This window comes from Aplidium turbinatum, chromosome 2, assembly GCF_918807975.1.
Source record: "Aplidium turbinatum chromosome 2, kaAplTurb1.1, whole genome shotgun sequence".
NCBI lineage: Eukaryota > Metazoa > Chordata > Ascidiacea > Aplousobranchia > Polyclinidae > Aplidium > Aplidium turbinatum.
This window is the reverse complement of record NC_137473.1, coordinates 39,862,281-39,877,194: the sequence shown is the minus strand read 5'-3', so window position 1 is coordinate 39,877,194 and position 14,914 is coordinate 39,862,281. Positions and strand designations below refer to the sequence as shown.

The following is a 14,914-nucleotide window of genomic DNA, read 5'->3' as shown; positions in this document are numbered from 1 at the left end:
TTGGACCAGAAGTTTGGAGTCACTGACTGCGGACTCGAGCAGGCGTCAAAGAAAACCTGACTTCTAACATCTCTCGAAATAGGAAAATTGTTTAACTTTATCTGGCATCTCGGATCGCACTTGGAGTTGATCAAAAGGGTAACGACTAGAACATTATACAACTGAGGCGAAAGAGAAAATTGAAAAAAAGAAAACTAATCGGGAAAAAATGATGGTTTGCGAATAAAAGTTTTTTGGCAAAAGGCATACTAAATGAAATTTTCAAACGGGAATTAAGCATTAAAATGCGTAAACTGAACATTCAAGAAAACATTTCAAAAAAAATTACCGAAAAAAATTTGTTTTTAATGGCGCTGGCAAGGCCCAAAGTCCAATGTTTCATTTATTTTCTTTTTTTTTTCAAAATGACCAAAAAGTGCAAACACAGCTCGAGAATACGTCACAAAAGACAGCAATAACAAAAGCCACGTTACAACATCTGATGTTTTAACATCAGATCTGAGGTTTTGAGCAAACTGTCTGATGTTTTGACGTTGAAATTTGAGGTTTTGATGTAGCCTACATACATGGCCTACATAGCCTACAGTTAAATCGCCGGCAGTAACAACTGTTGCGTGATCAGCTGATTGCTCGTCTTTTGTTACGTAGACTGTACAGTAGACTGTACAGTAGACTGTACAGTAGACTGTACGTAGATTGTACGTAGACTGTACGTAGACGTTTCGCTGCTCAGGCTCATTCTGGTTTTGAAAGCTCTGATAAAAGCATGCGCGCAATGATGGTCAGACCGCAATGGGGAAAAATTTTATTGAAAATTGTTTTATGGTAGCAAGATAAACACAAAGAACGTGGAAAATCGCCAAGTCAGGTTTTTCCTTTAGGATCCCTTTGTTCCCCGACAATGGTTCACCAAATCAAACGTCATATAAAACCGTTCAGGTCTATTGAATCTTAGCGTATTACGTCATGGAATTTTTCCTAAAAAATGAGCCAAGATTGCACCATCGTTCGTAAGACTTGTATCACACCTGTTCAGAATTGCTTCTCAATGTTTCACTATGACGTCACAGTAACTGCGTACGTGAGTTTGAGATATCGTAATTTATTCTAGTCATTCGTAAAATGGTTGCTTGAAAGTTGGTCGCATATTTAACTGTTTGCTTAGTGCTTGCCAGCTGGACGAAAATTCCGTCTTTATCTAAGTAGTTTGTTGAAGTGACAAGTTTTTAGTGGTGTACGGTGTTGCACTCCAATTTCGACAGCCAGGTGGCTAATTTTACAGAAATACAATTTTGAACAGACGTTTTCAAAAAAGTGTTTCTTTCGGTCATTACATACAGACAAACGGGTCCGGGAATCTTATGTTACAATTTTCTCATGAAGAGATTATCTTTTTTCAATTTTCTCTTTCGCCTGAGTCGTGTGATGTTCTAGGTTTTTCCGAACAAAAGCCATTTCATTCAAGGTTGCCAACTTGGCTTTTTTGAAGCCAGATTTTGAAAATCTGGCTGTTTTTCAACTCTCTTGGCTTTTTTTTTTTAAATAAAAAAAGCCAGAAAAATTTGGTATTTTCTGGCTTTTTTTCATGTTTCATCGATTTGTTGTCAAATTAATAAAAAGCCAAAATAATTTTGGCTTTTTTGGCTTAATTTTATCTTTCCCGATTTTTTTTAGAAAAAAAATTCAGTCTGCGTCAATCGGAGCAGTAATTTCTACCTTATATTTGGTTGTAGTGTCCGACCGAATGTCGTTTTGAAGCCGAAACTAAAAATTTTTTAGTTGCTTGTCTTTTCATTGACTATGTTTCTGCGTTGTCGCTGAAGTCAAAGTTCGGTGGGACACTATTTGGTTGTGCACTTTTTATATGTGTATGTTTAGTGAATACTAATTGGCTTTTTCTTGGCTTTTTCAGCTATTTTTTAGGCCTACTGGCTTTTTTTGTAACTAGGTCTGGCTTTTTTTGGTGAAGACAGGTTGGCTTTTTTTGGTGAAGACCTGATTTCATTTCATCCAGGCCCAGGCGTCTTTGAGTGGTTCAATAATTCAGTTCAGTTTGTTTTTATTTCTGACCATCACAACGAAAAAAACAAAACAATATTATATATATGACAAACCAGCATACGCGCCGACTTCTGGGGAGGCCTGGGGGCGGCGCCCCCCGTTAGAATTATGGTTGAAGGGCAACAAAAATTGCAACTACAAATGGTGTTTCAAAGATAAAATACTTCGCTAGAGATTTAGATCATTTAAACGGACTTTAAGAATGCCGAAAGCGAAAAATAGCAGCTGATCGCATGGCTTTTTCTGGAACGTGAGTCCGCCCCGATAGCTCAATTGGTTAGCGCGTGACTTCTGGAACGAAGAAGCTTCAAGATCAAGCGGCACTGGTTCGACTCTCGGGATGTGCGCTTGAGCAACGCACATTAAGGACTGCTCTCCATTCAGCGGCACCTAGTGGATGGAATAGTTCCCCGGCAACAAGACTTCAACAATCGGAAACTTCACTCTGCCAATCTCTGTGACCGGGCCTGCGTCAGTGATTCAAAGTCTCTACAAGTATGCGAAACTGCCAGGATTAAGCTCTGCAAGAAGCTTTCCCAGTCCGAGGATAAAAATTCAATCAATCAGTCAATCATACTACAGCACTGAGATCTGCAGGCACGCACTGCTTATCTTCCCGCGCGTGCGGAGCAACTTCAAAGTCAAAACGCGTGGAAGCGAAAAAGCGAATGCGAGGTTGAATGTTTATTCTCATTTCACGAGTTATCCAAACGTCCGTTAGATTTTTTTGTGACTTCAAACATAAAATTGATTTTAGCAAACTTTATCGAGTTGAAACTACGACACAAAGACAACGAACAATTACGTGAATACAGCTTGGAAATCATACGGTATGGACATTTCAAAGTAGATGGTGGAGTAACTTACGCTGCTGGAATAGTCACGTAACTATTCACTGCAATATTAAGTAAAAGATATTAAGTAAACCAACTAAATTAGACGCTATTTTCAACGAGGTCTTCCCGCTGTGAGATCAATTATGATTCAACAGAACGCATTGTTTTGTTCCCAATGCGTGAGAATTAAATCGAAAACCGATAAAAGAAATATTGTTTAATGGTCTTGGTCGAAGATATTGCCTGCATTAACGACGTCTCTTACCGCTATTATCACCTAGCCAACCTGACATCATTGTTTTATGGGGCCGCTAAGGTTTGACATGACTTCAAAGATCATGAAATGTTACGTAATATAAATGATTATATCCTACACGCAAAAATATAAAATTGATCTCTTAAATTTAAAACATCTCTTTTTGCTGTTTTGTCTCGTGAGCTTTGCATATTGCTCAACAAGTGCATAAAGCTTAGAATTGACAAGAAATCATTAAGTTTGAATCTTTGCAAATAAACGTATTCAAACCTTCTACTTCGGCCGACGCCATTTCACACTCTGTAATCTACGTCGGCAATGATTTTGACGCAGCACAAATGCGTTCATTTTGAAAACTGCCGAGCTGGAGACAACAGCTTGTCACGAATGACGAATGTCCCGTGTATAAAGTTGAACCTGACTTATTGAAGTGAAAACCATTACGCGAACATCTCGACCTATACTCGAGTATATACGGTATTCGATAAAAGACTAAAACACTTCGCCGTTGTCAACGCTTTGAAAGTAAGTAATTAGCAAAACGAGCGAAACGAGGTTAATAAAACTGATAGCGAGTGTCCACTCTGCTTGAGATCATGATTTTTTGCGTTTTATTTCGATAACTTCACTGTTTTGATCGTTGTTATTCACTCGCACGAAAAGGAAATTAATCGGCTTGAATTATGAGCTAATAATATCAAAATTTTGACTAGGCGTACTGCATGGATAAAACTAATCGTTTCAAGCAGCGGTTCTAATAAATTCGGTTTGCGACCTAGGTGTCAATATAAACAAGACAGTAAGCTTAATCGAAGACTATTTTAATTGAGTAAAATAGCGTTATGGTTATGACGTCATCACCTTTCTCGCCCCCCAAGGTTTTTTGAAAAGTCGGCGCCTATGTGACAAACATTGCAGATAGGTCTACTCTAGAGAAACATACACTAATATAAATAAACATACTGACAAACATAGGTCTAGAAAAAGGTAGAAGAGACAAAACGCGGACGTTATAACGTGAATGATACCAAAGCAAGACAATCAGTTTAAAATATGGCACGGTCGTAACACCATCTGACCATCACATTTCATTTCATCCAGGCCCATGCGTCTTTTACTGTAGCTTAGTGGTTATTGTCAATTAATTATTAGAAAATAAATTTAGCTCTATTGTCAGTCAATTTTTCCTTATGGTTGTTTTGTGTTGGATCAAATACAAACAACCTCACTTATCGGTATGATGTGTGGTACGGCTACTAGCAGTTGTTTATGGCAGTTGTTTATAGCAGTTGTTTATAGCAGTTGTTTATGTTTATAGAAGAATTCTTCAAACTGTTCAGGGTACGAACTAGGTTGCACCCATTTTTAATCGGATGCAACCTAGTTCGTACCCTGAACAGTTCGTACCCTCAGTTCGTACCCTGAAAAGATAAAGAGCAAAAATTAAAAAAAGCCGAAGTCGCTGGTCGCAGTTTCTGCAAACAAACAAAAACTCTTAGGATCATTACCGGAAATTTTAAATTGTTTGCGGAAACTCCAATCAACCCTAACCCTTTTAAAAAATGTTTGCAAAAACTGCGGAAAAACGGTTCTATTTTTTCTCTCGATCTTTTCAGCAGTGCTTCCACTTTAAAGGATTTTTCAACGCTTCGAAGAATAAAAAAAGGAAATAAAGATAGGAAGGGTTTTTTAAGGATTTTTAACAATTTTACAAGGAAATTTTGTTTTAATATGGGAATTGTTGTTTTTAGCAATTTTAAAGACAATTTTATTTATATCCCCTTTCAAAAGTTCTGACAACGACTGGAATAACGATGACCAGCTGGTTTCCGTCGTCGCTCGCTATTCGGAACCCCCTCTTTCTTTCCCATTCTCGCCTTTCTGTCGCTTGATTTCTTTTCTCGCCATTTTGGGAATTTGGACGTGAGTGCAAAATGCAGTGAATGAGTTAGTTCTCAATTCTTTTAGTTAAAATTAGGTAATCCGTTGATTTACAAATGAACTTGAGTAGCAATGACAAAGTTCACTGAGCTTCGACGTACAGTGAGGTATGGTAAGCTTAGGCTAGTGGTATCCTTCCGGTTTAGAAAAGTTAGTTTTTGCCTATGCTAACTTATCATGGTGTCATAATAATAGAGCTAGCTAAGTTATGTTGTGTGTATACAACATATAGTGTACACAACCAGACTGAGTCAGTATCATGAATAGGCCTATAGCAGGGCTACTCAACTGGCGGACCGCGGTCCGAATTCGGACTTTTTGAGTGTTGATGGTGGACCTCGGGCTTTCGGAAGAATAACCTCATTTCTGGGCTGCCTCTTTAAACAGATTTCTACCGGGAGAAAGCATTTGCTTCTGTGATTATCCTAGTAGCTGGGGTGGGACCCCAACACATTTCAAAATTCTAGAAGAGTTACATTTTACCTAAAAAAATGGTTTGTTACTATCATTGATACTTTAACTTTCGTGGTTGCGTATGAAATAATTTATTTACTGGACCGCTAAAAGCATTCAATTTGTCACACTGGACCTTTATTAACATTAGTTGAGTAACCCTGGCCTATAGTATCCTGAAGTTTTTCATCAGTCTCAGGTGATTGTGAAGACATTACTGACAAGGAGAAAAAAGAGATACCGGGTAGCCTAGCCCAGTGGTTCCCAACCTGGGGGTCGCGACCCCAAAGGAGGTCGCAGAGCATTTTATAGGGGGTCGCGAAGCTGTTGCTCATGCAACAACAAAAGTGAATGTAAGTAGGACGAGGTACCGGTCCGCTAGTAGTATGCGCTAGACTACGTTTACATGACGTTTCATTGAGCCCGAACTAAACATTTTCCGTTTCGGTTGGTCTGCCAGACTCGTAGTCTGTCTGCACGCAATGACCGAAATGAGATTCGTGCCGGTCTGGATTTCATGTCGGTAGTTTCAACAGAAATGAAACCGAAATGAAGCGGTTGCGGGTGATGTAAGCACACCGCAATGAGATCCTAGCAACGAGATTAGCATAGCCCTAGTGCTAGTAGTTTGTGGTCTGGTATTTATTAGTGTAGGAGGAAAAGAGAACTTGAACATTACATCAGTGCAATAGCTTTGTGTTTTTGAAATCATAAGGATAGATATTTTCAACTGGGACTGGAATGCTGGTTGTTTAATTCAAGTGAGCAATTAGCTATTGCGAACCATCAATACAAAGTCACTCTCTCAATTTTGGTGTGAAATGTATGATTCATACCCACAGATTTCTAAGCTGGCTTTTCAAGTATTACTGTCCTTCGCTACGACGTATATAAGTAAGAGTGGTTTTTCAGCTCTTTTGCATATGAAAACGAAAGAAAGAAATAGAATGGATGTGGAAGACGACATGAGACTGGTTCTGCTATAGCACGCAACCTCGAATTTCATGGTTAGCTGCAGACCTACAAGGTCAACCATTGCATTGATTTGTCAATAAATGCAAGAAAAACATTTTTAGTGCTGCCTTTTGTTGTATTATTTGTTACTAGTATACTTGCATTTAGGAAAGAATATAAGTGGTGAAACAAGAGAAAATTCCAAGATAAATATAATCTTTCGGACGAATTTTACAGGCAGCCATCTGTGGCTGTCTGACAGGTCGGTATTGGCGGCCATTAACGAAAGTTCAGGCGGCCATGGCCGCCAGCTAGATCGAGGCCTGCATATCAAAATGGTCACAACTCACAACTGCTTTTATATTATATTTCCTAAATAGCCCAGGTAGCCGACCATTCACCACATAAAAATATTTTTCTGGGTTTTGACCGGTTTAAACCTAGTTTTCACTGGTTAAGACCAGGTTTAAACCGCTTAGTGGTCAAAACCAGTTTTGACCACTTGGAGATCAACCCTGTTGAAATGCTTGCTCAAGCATACTATGAGAGGTGAATCACTGTTGCTCCGTACCTTGCCAATTCTTTGTTTGCAACACCGGGCTTTAATATAATTAAGCCGTTGAGGTGATAGACATCTTACTGCCACTTCACCATTAAAGTTAACTATGTTTTTTTACAGAAGATTGTTGTTACTTGTTTTTGATAATTAAAACTACAAATTATGTCTACTGCTCACAGAGCTACATTTGCTCCAGCTAAAGGCGGTTCATCTCGAGGCGAAAGTGACTTGGGTAAATTATCCAAACAGTACTCAAGTCGTGACTTGCCAAGTCATACTAAACTTAAATATAGACAACCTGGACAAAATGCTCCTGATGATGTAAGAAGCCGTGACATGCGTCATGACTTGGATGAAAGAGAGCGCACATCCAGATCGGATAAAAGATCTTCAGATTCTTCAAGATCTTCACGTGATGCACAAAAGCGTCAAAGATTAGATCATGTACCTGCATCCAATCTTGATGCTGATGATCCCTTGGATAGCGACAGTGATGAAGACTCTGACTCTGAAGATGATACTGCAGAGTTAATGGCAGAGCTAAATAGAATAAAAAAAGAAAGAGCAGAGGAAGCAATTAAACGCGAAATTGAGAAAAAGGAAGAGCAAGAAAAGATACGAACGGACAATATTTTGAGTGGAAACCCTCTTCTAAACAGTGGAGAAAAGAATTCTAATTTTACTGTGAAGCGAAGATGGGATGATGATGTTGTGTTTAAAAATTGTGCTAGAGGAGAATCTGACAAGAAGCAGCAGCACTTTATTAATGACACACTAAGATCTGAATTTCATAAAAAGTTTATGGAAAAATATGTGAAATAACATGATTTTTTTGAGGTTGGTGAGTTCGTTGGCATGGAGTTGAACAACCATTGTCAAATTCATTAGTCTGTAATCCACTTTTGCAGACATTTAAAGTGCCCTTAGGGAACGTTCAAATATTACGTAACGCCTTCGAGGGGGAGGGGGGGGGTTTATGCAAAGCGTTACGTTAGCGTCACATCGGGGGGGAGGGGGTTTAAGCAAAACGTTACGTAACGCTTTCGAGTGCGGAATGGTAGTTTTTGTGCTGAATTCGTAGTGAAAAAGCGTTACATGGGGGAGGGGGGATTGAAAAAAGCGTTACGTTGGCGTTACATGGGGGAGGGGGGGTCAAAAATTCGGAAAAAAAGCGTTACGTAATATTTCAATGTTCCCCTATCTCAAAGTTTAAACTCACGCTGCTGTCACTATTGTTCCCTCATGAATGTGTACTTTGTTTAGTCAACCACTTGAGCAGGGTATAAATCTTTTTATATTACTGCTCTGGAAACGGTGCATGGAAAATTCTAAGCTGAGAAATTTGAAATGGCAGAAAGCCACTAATTCTTGTGGCTTTGAACTGGTTAGTTGTTTAAAACAATGGAAAAAAATTAAAATAACTTGACATTTCAGTCTTCTTGTGGCAGTGGCACGTTTGGAAGTTGGGACGCCTCTCTTTAATGTCAAGAATGCCCGTACGTTATTACGTACATAATTTTGTGATGCCACACCTGGTAGCCACTTTAACAAGTCGAAATTCTGCCACTGAAATTGATTAGAATGAAACCGCCAACCAATCACAAGCTACGGTTTAAGTGACGTAAAAAATGGCGAAAAGAAGATGATAGAAAGCAAATTAAGTGATGGATTTTTTGTCAGCTGGTTGGCTTAGGGGTTAGAGCTAGAAAGTAGTCATTTCATTGACGCGGGTTTGATTCCCACTACTGCTATTGCTCTTTTTCTTTTGTAATTACCAAATCATAAAGTTCAAAACAAGCATTAACTCTCTTAGTGCAGTCGTGGGACCTTAAAAAGTGGTGTTTGTGGGAACATTTTTTTATCAAGCTGATACTTTGTTCAGACCTTCTCTATACTATGCAGATGGCTCAAAAAAAATTCCCCATCAATCGGATGATGGGAAACCCCTTTTTAGGTCCTTTTTCCAAATGACGTCACAATCCCTTTGGGTCCAAAATATGAAAATTTCAAGTTTTTCAAAATAGGACATATTATACATCATTTTTTAGCATTTTTCAAGGAGAACAACTTTTTCTATTAACCAAAACCCTGAAAATGTACAGCAAAAGCAAAAGGATAAATCTATGAATTTCAGGCAAATTTGAAATTATTCGTCACTGTTGGGATTATTCTTCTATATTCTTTAACAAGAATTAAACAAAGTAAGCGAAACGAAGCTATCAATAATCATCATCAAAAACGTCAAAGATGTTGCCTTCCTCCTCGTCTTCTTCGTCTTGTCCCGTTTCATCTTCATTGTACGAGCACTCTTCTTCTTCGTTATATTCCTCTTATTTCCAAGTTCCAAAAACTTCACTCCTTTTTTCCAGCGAACTTTATGTAGTAATGCACCACCGTCGATAATAGAAGTCACTTGCTTGTTAATTTCCTCCAAGGTATGCGACAAAGAATCAGTCAGAAGAACTTTTCGAAGGGAGGGTTTGTCAGGTTTTCTCATCATGCCATCCTTGAATATCGACATTGGCTCTGAAGTCAACTCGAATTCGAAAAATTTCTCAAGGCTTTCCTCTCTTTCAGCAACAGCAATCATCCTATTGAACATGACTTTCGAATCAATACCACTTGCACTACTTTTCGTTTTGTTTACTTCCATTAAGGATTCTAATGGTTTGATCAAATCTTTGCGTTTGATTGATGCGTGATTAATTTCTACCCCATCTAAACCTTTCTGAATATTTTGACCAATTTGCTCCGCTTGTTCACAATTGACGTCATCTTTTTCAGCAATGGACACTAGACCGTTTGAAAGAGAAATTAGGTTTGCATCTGGTACCAAGAATGGGTTTTTCGTTGTTAACCAGGCCAGAAACTTTTCACAATCTTCGTAATCCCTCTTTTTTCTGGAAGCACCCAACTCTTCATGCTGGTTACTAGATAGAAACTGAGCCTTACTTAGTTGCATCATTGCTTCATGAATACTTGCCGAGTGACTCAGACTCAAAACCCAAAGATGTCGAACACTTTCTGTCATACCTCTTCCTTCCGTCAATCCTCCACGCGACTTAATTGAACGCATAAGAGTTTGCTCAATCGCAAGATCTGTCCAAATTCCGGTGAAGCTTTTTGCTGTCCTCTTTACTGTGTGCTGCTCGTTTATGAATTGATCGTACAACCATGGATGTGTTTGTGGCAGCTTCTTCATTTGTTGCACGTACAGACGAGCACTTTTGGCGTAATGTATATGACCCGTTGATGCAAACAAATTCAACATCTTTGTGATTGCAAAGAGATGTAATTCCCAATTCGATGTTCGTTCTGCGAAGATGAACAACTTTAAAACATCAATGTAGTCCATGTAGAGGAGCCATAGTTGTGAAGTCCTTGATTGATGGAAAAGCTTGTGTCTCAACTCTTCGATCTTTTTTGCCGCTTTACGGAAGACCTCTGATGTTGTTAACTTCTCAAATGATTCATCATCATGACTACGCTCCAAGATTGAGTGATGGAAGTTTTGGATTTCTTCAAATCCGGAAGCATCGTCCCCGTCATCTATAGTGTTTTGGATTAAAAGTGTCATTAAAGCAGACTGTACAGATAGGTGTGCTCTCAACAATCTTGCAATTGCTTTGCCTGACAAGATATGAGGGATGCTATTTTCCGCGTAGACTTCAGCAAACAAATCCTTCAAGCCAGATCCTTTCATTAGCATTCCAACGCTGCCTAAAAAACTCATAAGAGTATGAAGTCCCCCCAATCTGCACACAATCGGAAGCTGCTCTTCTTCAATAATTCCCATTGCTTTAAGCCACAAAGGCTGATCGAAAGTAACACAGGGTGTTTTAATGGCAATCTTTTTTGCCTGGTCGATAACGAATGAAAGTGTCGAATAAATGCAAGTTTCATTTGATGGGCTAAGGTCAATGATTGGTAGAAATTGAACAGTTGATTGGCTTTTGGTTTGTGTCGAAACACTGGTTGCACACTGCATAAAGCCAGACCAATTTGGCCTTGCTCGACTTTCAGAATGATAAAACCATCCACAATGCCAAATAAAGTCATAGTTTACTTCAGGTGGAATTGTTGATACCGAAAGTAGTTGTTGAAAAGGTGAAAGTTTGAGCTTTTGTAGGCCAAAATCAGATGATTTGTAATACGGGATTATTTCAACGCCTCTCTTTTCGACGAATGCCCCTGCTTTCTTGCGTTCTCTTAGGCGTGGTACATTTCCAAATTGGCCTTGCAAAGGTTTATTGCTTGAGCAGATAATCCCCATACCATGAAATGTACCTTTACCAGATAACGTAGCAGTATTGTGGTCTACATTATCTGCGACCCATTGTGCAAATACGTGATCTTGTGTAGCGTGTGCCTGCTCTTCAAAACTACTGTCAACGTTCTGAATCGCACATTGCTTAAATCGTAGCACTTCATCAGCTGTAATTGAAAATCCAAGTTTGGAAATGTGGTTGACCAGCCATTTAGATCCAAACGTCTTCTCTAACTGAACACCAAGTCCAAATAAAATTGGTGCGATCACTGTCCTCGGTCTTGCAGCCTGTACAATGGATTGACATATGCTCAATTTCTTTACTTCGGATCCAACCAAATGCGTCATAAAGCGATCCAACGATTCAGGAACCCAATTTCTTCCGTTGTTAATGTCAGCAATATCTTGTTCGTTGGGATATTGTGATTTTGAAATTTTCAATTCTCGTATATCCGCTTTTATGATTTTAGCTGCAGCTGACAGAACACTTTCTTTCGTTGAAAATTTGTTTTTCATCTCTCTAAGGATATAGTCTGTCATATTCTTGAAACAAACCAACTCAGAATGGCAACCTTCACTTTTCGCAAAATAGACATGTTCTTTATAGCGACCCATCAATTTATCTCGAAAGGCTTTCAATGAATACCCGTTTTTGTTAAACTCTAACATCTTTTCGTAAAGCTCTATAACAGAATATATGTCACAATCCATTGAGTTTTCAAAGTGGTCGCATAACTTCTCAAATGCCTCAGTCATTTCTATGTCGGCCGGTCTACCTGCAGAAGATCTTCGATTCTCCTTGTTGATGCGAAAGTTTGCCATGCATGGTGAATGATAAACAGCTTCCTCAGCAACCAAGTCCGTACAGCTCTCCATTCTTGCGAAGATTTTCTGTCCCCATGCATCTCCTCTTTCCTGAGCACGTTTGAGCACATTCGTGCGCAGTGAAAGTGTCATTGCTTCTCTAAAGGTGTTTTTCGCACGACGTGTGTTGCAACTCTTTTCACACAAAAAGCAATCTTCTTTCCAATTAAACACATGGTCAATGGATGATCGAAGCCTTTTGACAGGTACTGGTCGTTCGATCGATCTCGGGTCTGTAAATCGTCTTCTGCAGTTATTGTGCACCACAATGTTCGATTCAGAAGCTTCAAGCTGTGCCAATTTCTTGTGCAGGTCTTCTTCTCCTTTCATCTTACATGTTTTCTTCATGCTTTTTAAGCCCTTAGACCCAACTACATTCTTAGGCGAATCTTCATCTTTTCCACACAAGACGCAGATATCAATTAGAGACTCCATCGTGTGGGCTCCTAAAATAGAGGTGATCTATTACGAAATATATGACGAACACTTTCTTAAAAAAATGTCTTAGAGCACTTACTATATTGCCACCAGATTTACAATCGCAATCACAGATGTTCATTGACAAAGCTTCTTCTTCTTTACAACACTGTATGAGCTATTTTGTATTTACAGGCTACAGCCTATATTTCGTTATATTGTTTAGTAATATCTATAAAAACAAAACAAAAAATACAATTTACATGTTTCTTCACTAATTTTTTTTTGCAATGAAATGGGTTCTTTCATGTTTGATGTTATACACACTAAATTTCATCAAATTTTCTCGAAGTTTAACAGAAATTTGCAAGTTTTAACCCCCTTTAGCTATTTTTCTGTACATTTTCAGGGTTTTGGTTAATAGAAAAAGTTGTTCTTGAAAAATGCTAAAAAATGATGTATAATATGTCCTATTTTGAAAAACTTGAAATTTTCATATTTTGGACCCAAAGGGATTGTGACGTCATTTGGAAAAAGGGCCCAAAAAAGGGTTTCCCATCATCCGATTGATGGGAAATGTTTTTTGAGCCATCTGCATAGTATAGAGAAGGTCTGAACAAAGTATCAGCTGGATAAAAAAATTTTCCCACAAAAAACCTCCCACGACTACACTATCTGGATGAGTGCGAGAAGGATCACAATTGGACGGTAGCCTCTTATAACATGTTCTGATTGGTTGGCGGTTGCATTGTAGTCATTCGCAGTGACAGAATTTCGACTTGTTAAAGTGGCTACCGCCACACCTCTCTCGCCCTTCTTTTGGTTACTTTGACTGCTATCGTACTTTTTAAGTTTTACCTGGCACGAACACATGGGAAAGACTTAAATGACATACTCCAAGTTTGAATATTTGCATTTGTAGAAGATTTAATCACGCGTTTAACACTTGCATTTCTGAAAGTGTGATGGTCTCGATATAATGGAGGGTCAATAAGTTAGTCTGATCGTTGTATCGCATTCCTGTACAAGCCATTACATCGGACACGTGATGTGATTGCCACGTTCTTGTTGCTTTACTCAACTTGTTGCTTTACTCAACTTGTTGCTTTTCAAACATGTGCTTTTGGTTTGACTGAACCATGTTTAATTATTACAGTAGAATTCGCCTATAACGGCACCTCTAGGGGATTGCAAAAACTGACGTTATAGACAAACTACCGCAAACTATTCCAAAACTGTCTTTTGATAGAAAGAGGTGTATAATCCACTCAGGTTTACTGTGTACCACTAAACTGACAAAAGTCACGCAGAAAACAGTAAACAAAGAAATTGTTTAAAAAAAATACTGTTGCACGTACAACTGTTGCTTTGAGTTGTTTAAAGGTCAGCTGTAGAGCTGCTTTTTACACGTGATAGTTTTTCACGCGGGAAAAAAGTTATTTAAAGTTCCTGCTGCGAACGACGTAGCAAAATAAAGGGAAGACATTTTGCAAGCAGCAGCGCTAACTGAATTAAAAGACTGACCGTTCGTGGTGAAGGTGATGGCTTTAAGTGACGATATAAACGAACAAAATACGTCTGGGGACCAATAAAGGGTGCTGTTACATGCGAGTTGACGTTATAGGCGATGCTGTTGTAGCCGAACTACAATGTACGCAAAAGATAGGAATTCTGCCGGGACCGAGCGAAATGTGACGTAATAGGCGAATTGACGTTATAAACGAAGCCATTATAGGCGAATTCTACTGTATTATTATAATATGATTTGGAACTTACCGATCGATACCGCAACCTTCATTGCACATAAAATTTTACTGCTGCCCACATTGTTTATATGTTAAAATTTCAGTTGAAACAAATGCCCGTCGTCATTAAATAAACAATACTGTAGTAGTGTGTATCGTCCAACTGAGAACATTTTCTATATGCCACTTTCTTGTGGCCGAAATCGTTATGGTCTCGTGCTCATTGTACAGGTTGTTGAAATACACCATCAGGACCTACGTTCCAAATCCCATGAAGATGTAACTAGAACAGGGATGGGAAAACTCACTAGAAAGCCGCAAGCAAATGTAAACTGTTCTATATCAGGAGTGTGTGTGTGTGTGAAACTAAATTTGCGTGATTGACCAACAAATTTAACCCTGAACAAACGACATTCACTGCGTTACATTTAACAAACGACATTCACTGCGTTGCAAATGTATCTTCCAGGTCATTTGAGACAAACTAAACGGTGTGCACGATGTTGCACGACAATTGCTACCCACTGACATGTGGATTATAATCGTTAAGGCTAAAAATCG

General features: G+C 38.8%; 1 protein-coding gene across 1 annotated transcript; it reads left to right on the top strand.

The window, feature by feature from the left end:
- The first annotated feature begins 7,222 nt into the window (after nucleotides 1-7,222).
- LOC145765362 (protein CWC15 homolog B-like) lies at nucleotides 7,223-8,005 on the top strand. The gene has a single exon (XM_082577171.1). It carries the CDS (start codon nucleotides 7,223-7,225, stop codon nucleotides 7,880-7,882), a length of 660 nt encoding a protein of 219 aa, XP_082433297.1. The 3' UTR covers nucleotides 7,883-8,005.
- Nucleotides 8,006-14,914: the final 6,909 nt, after the last annotated feature.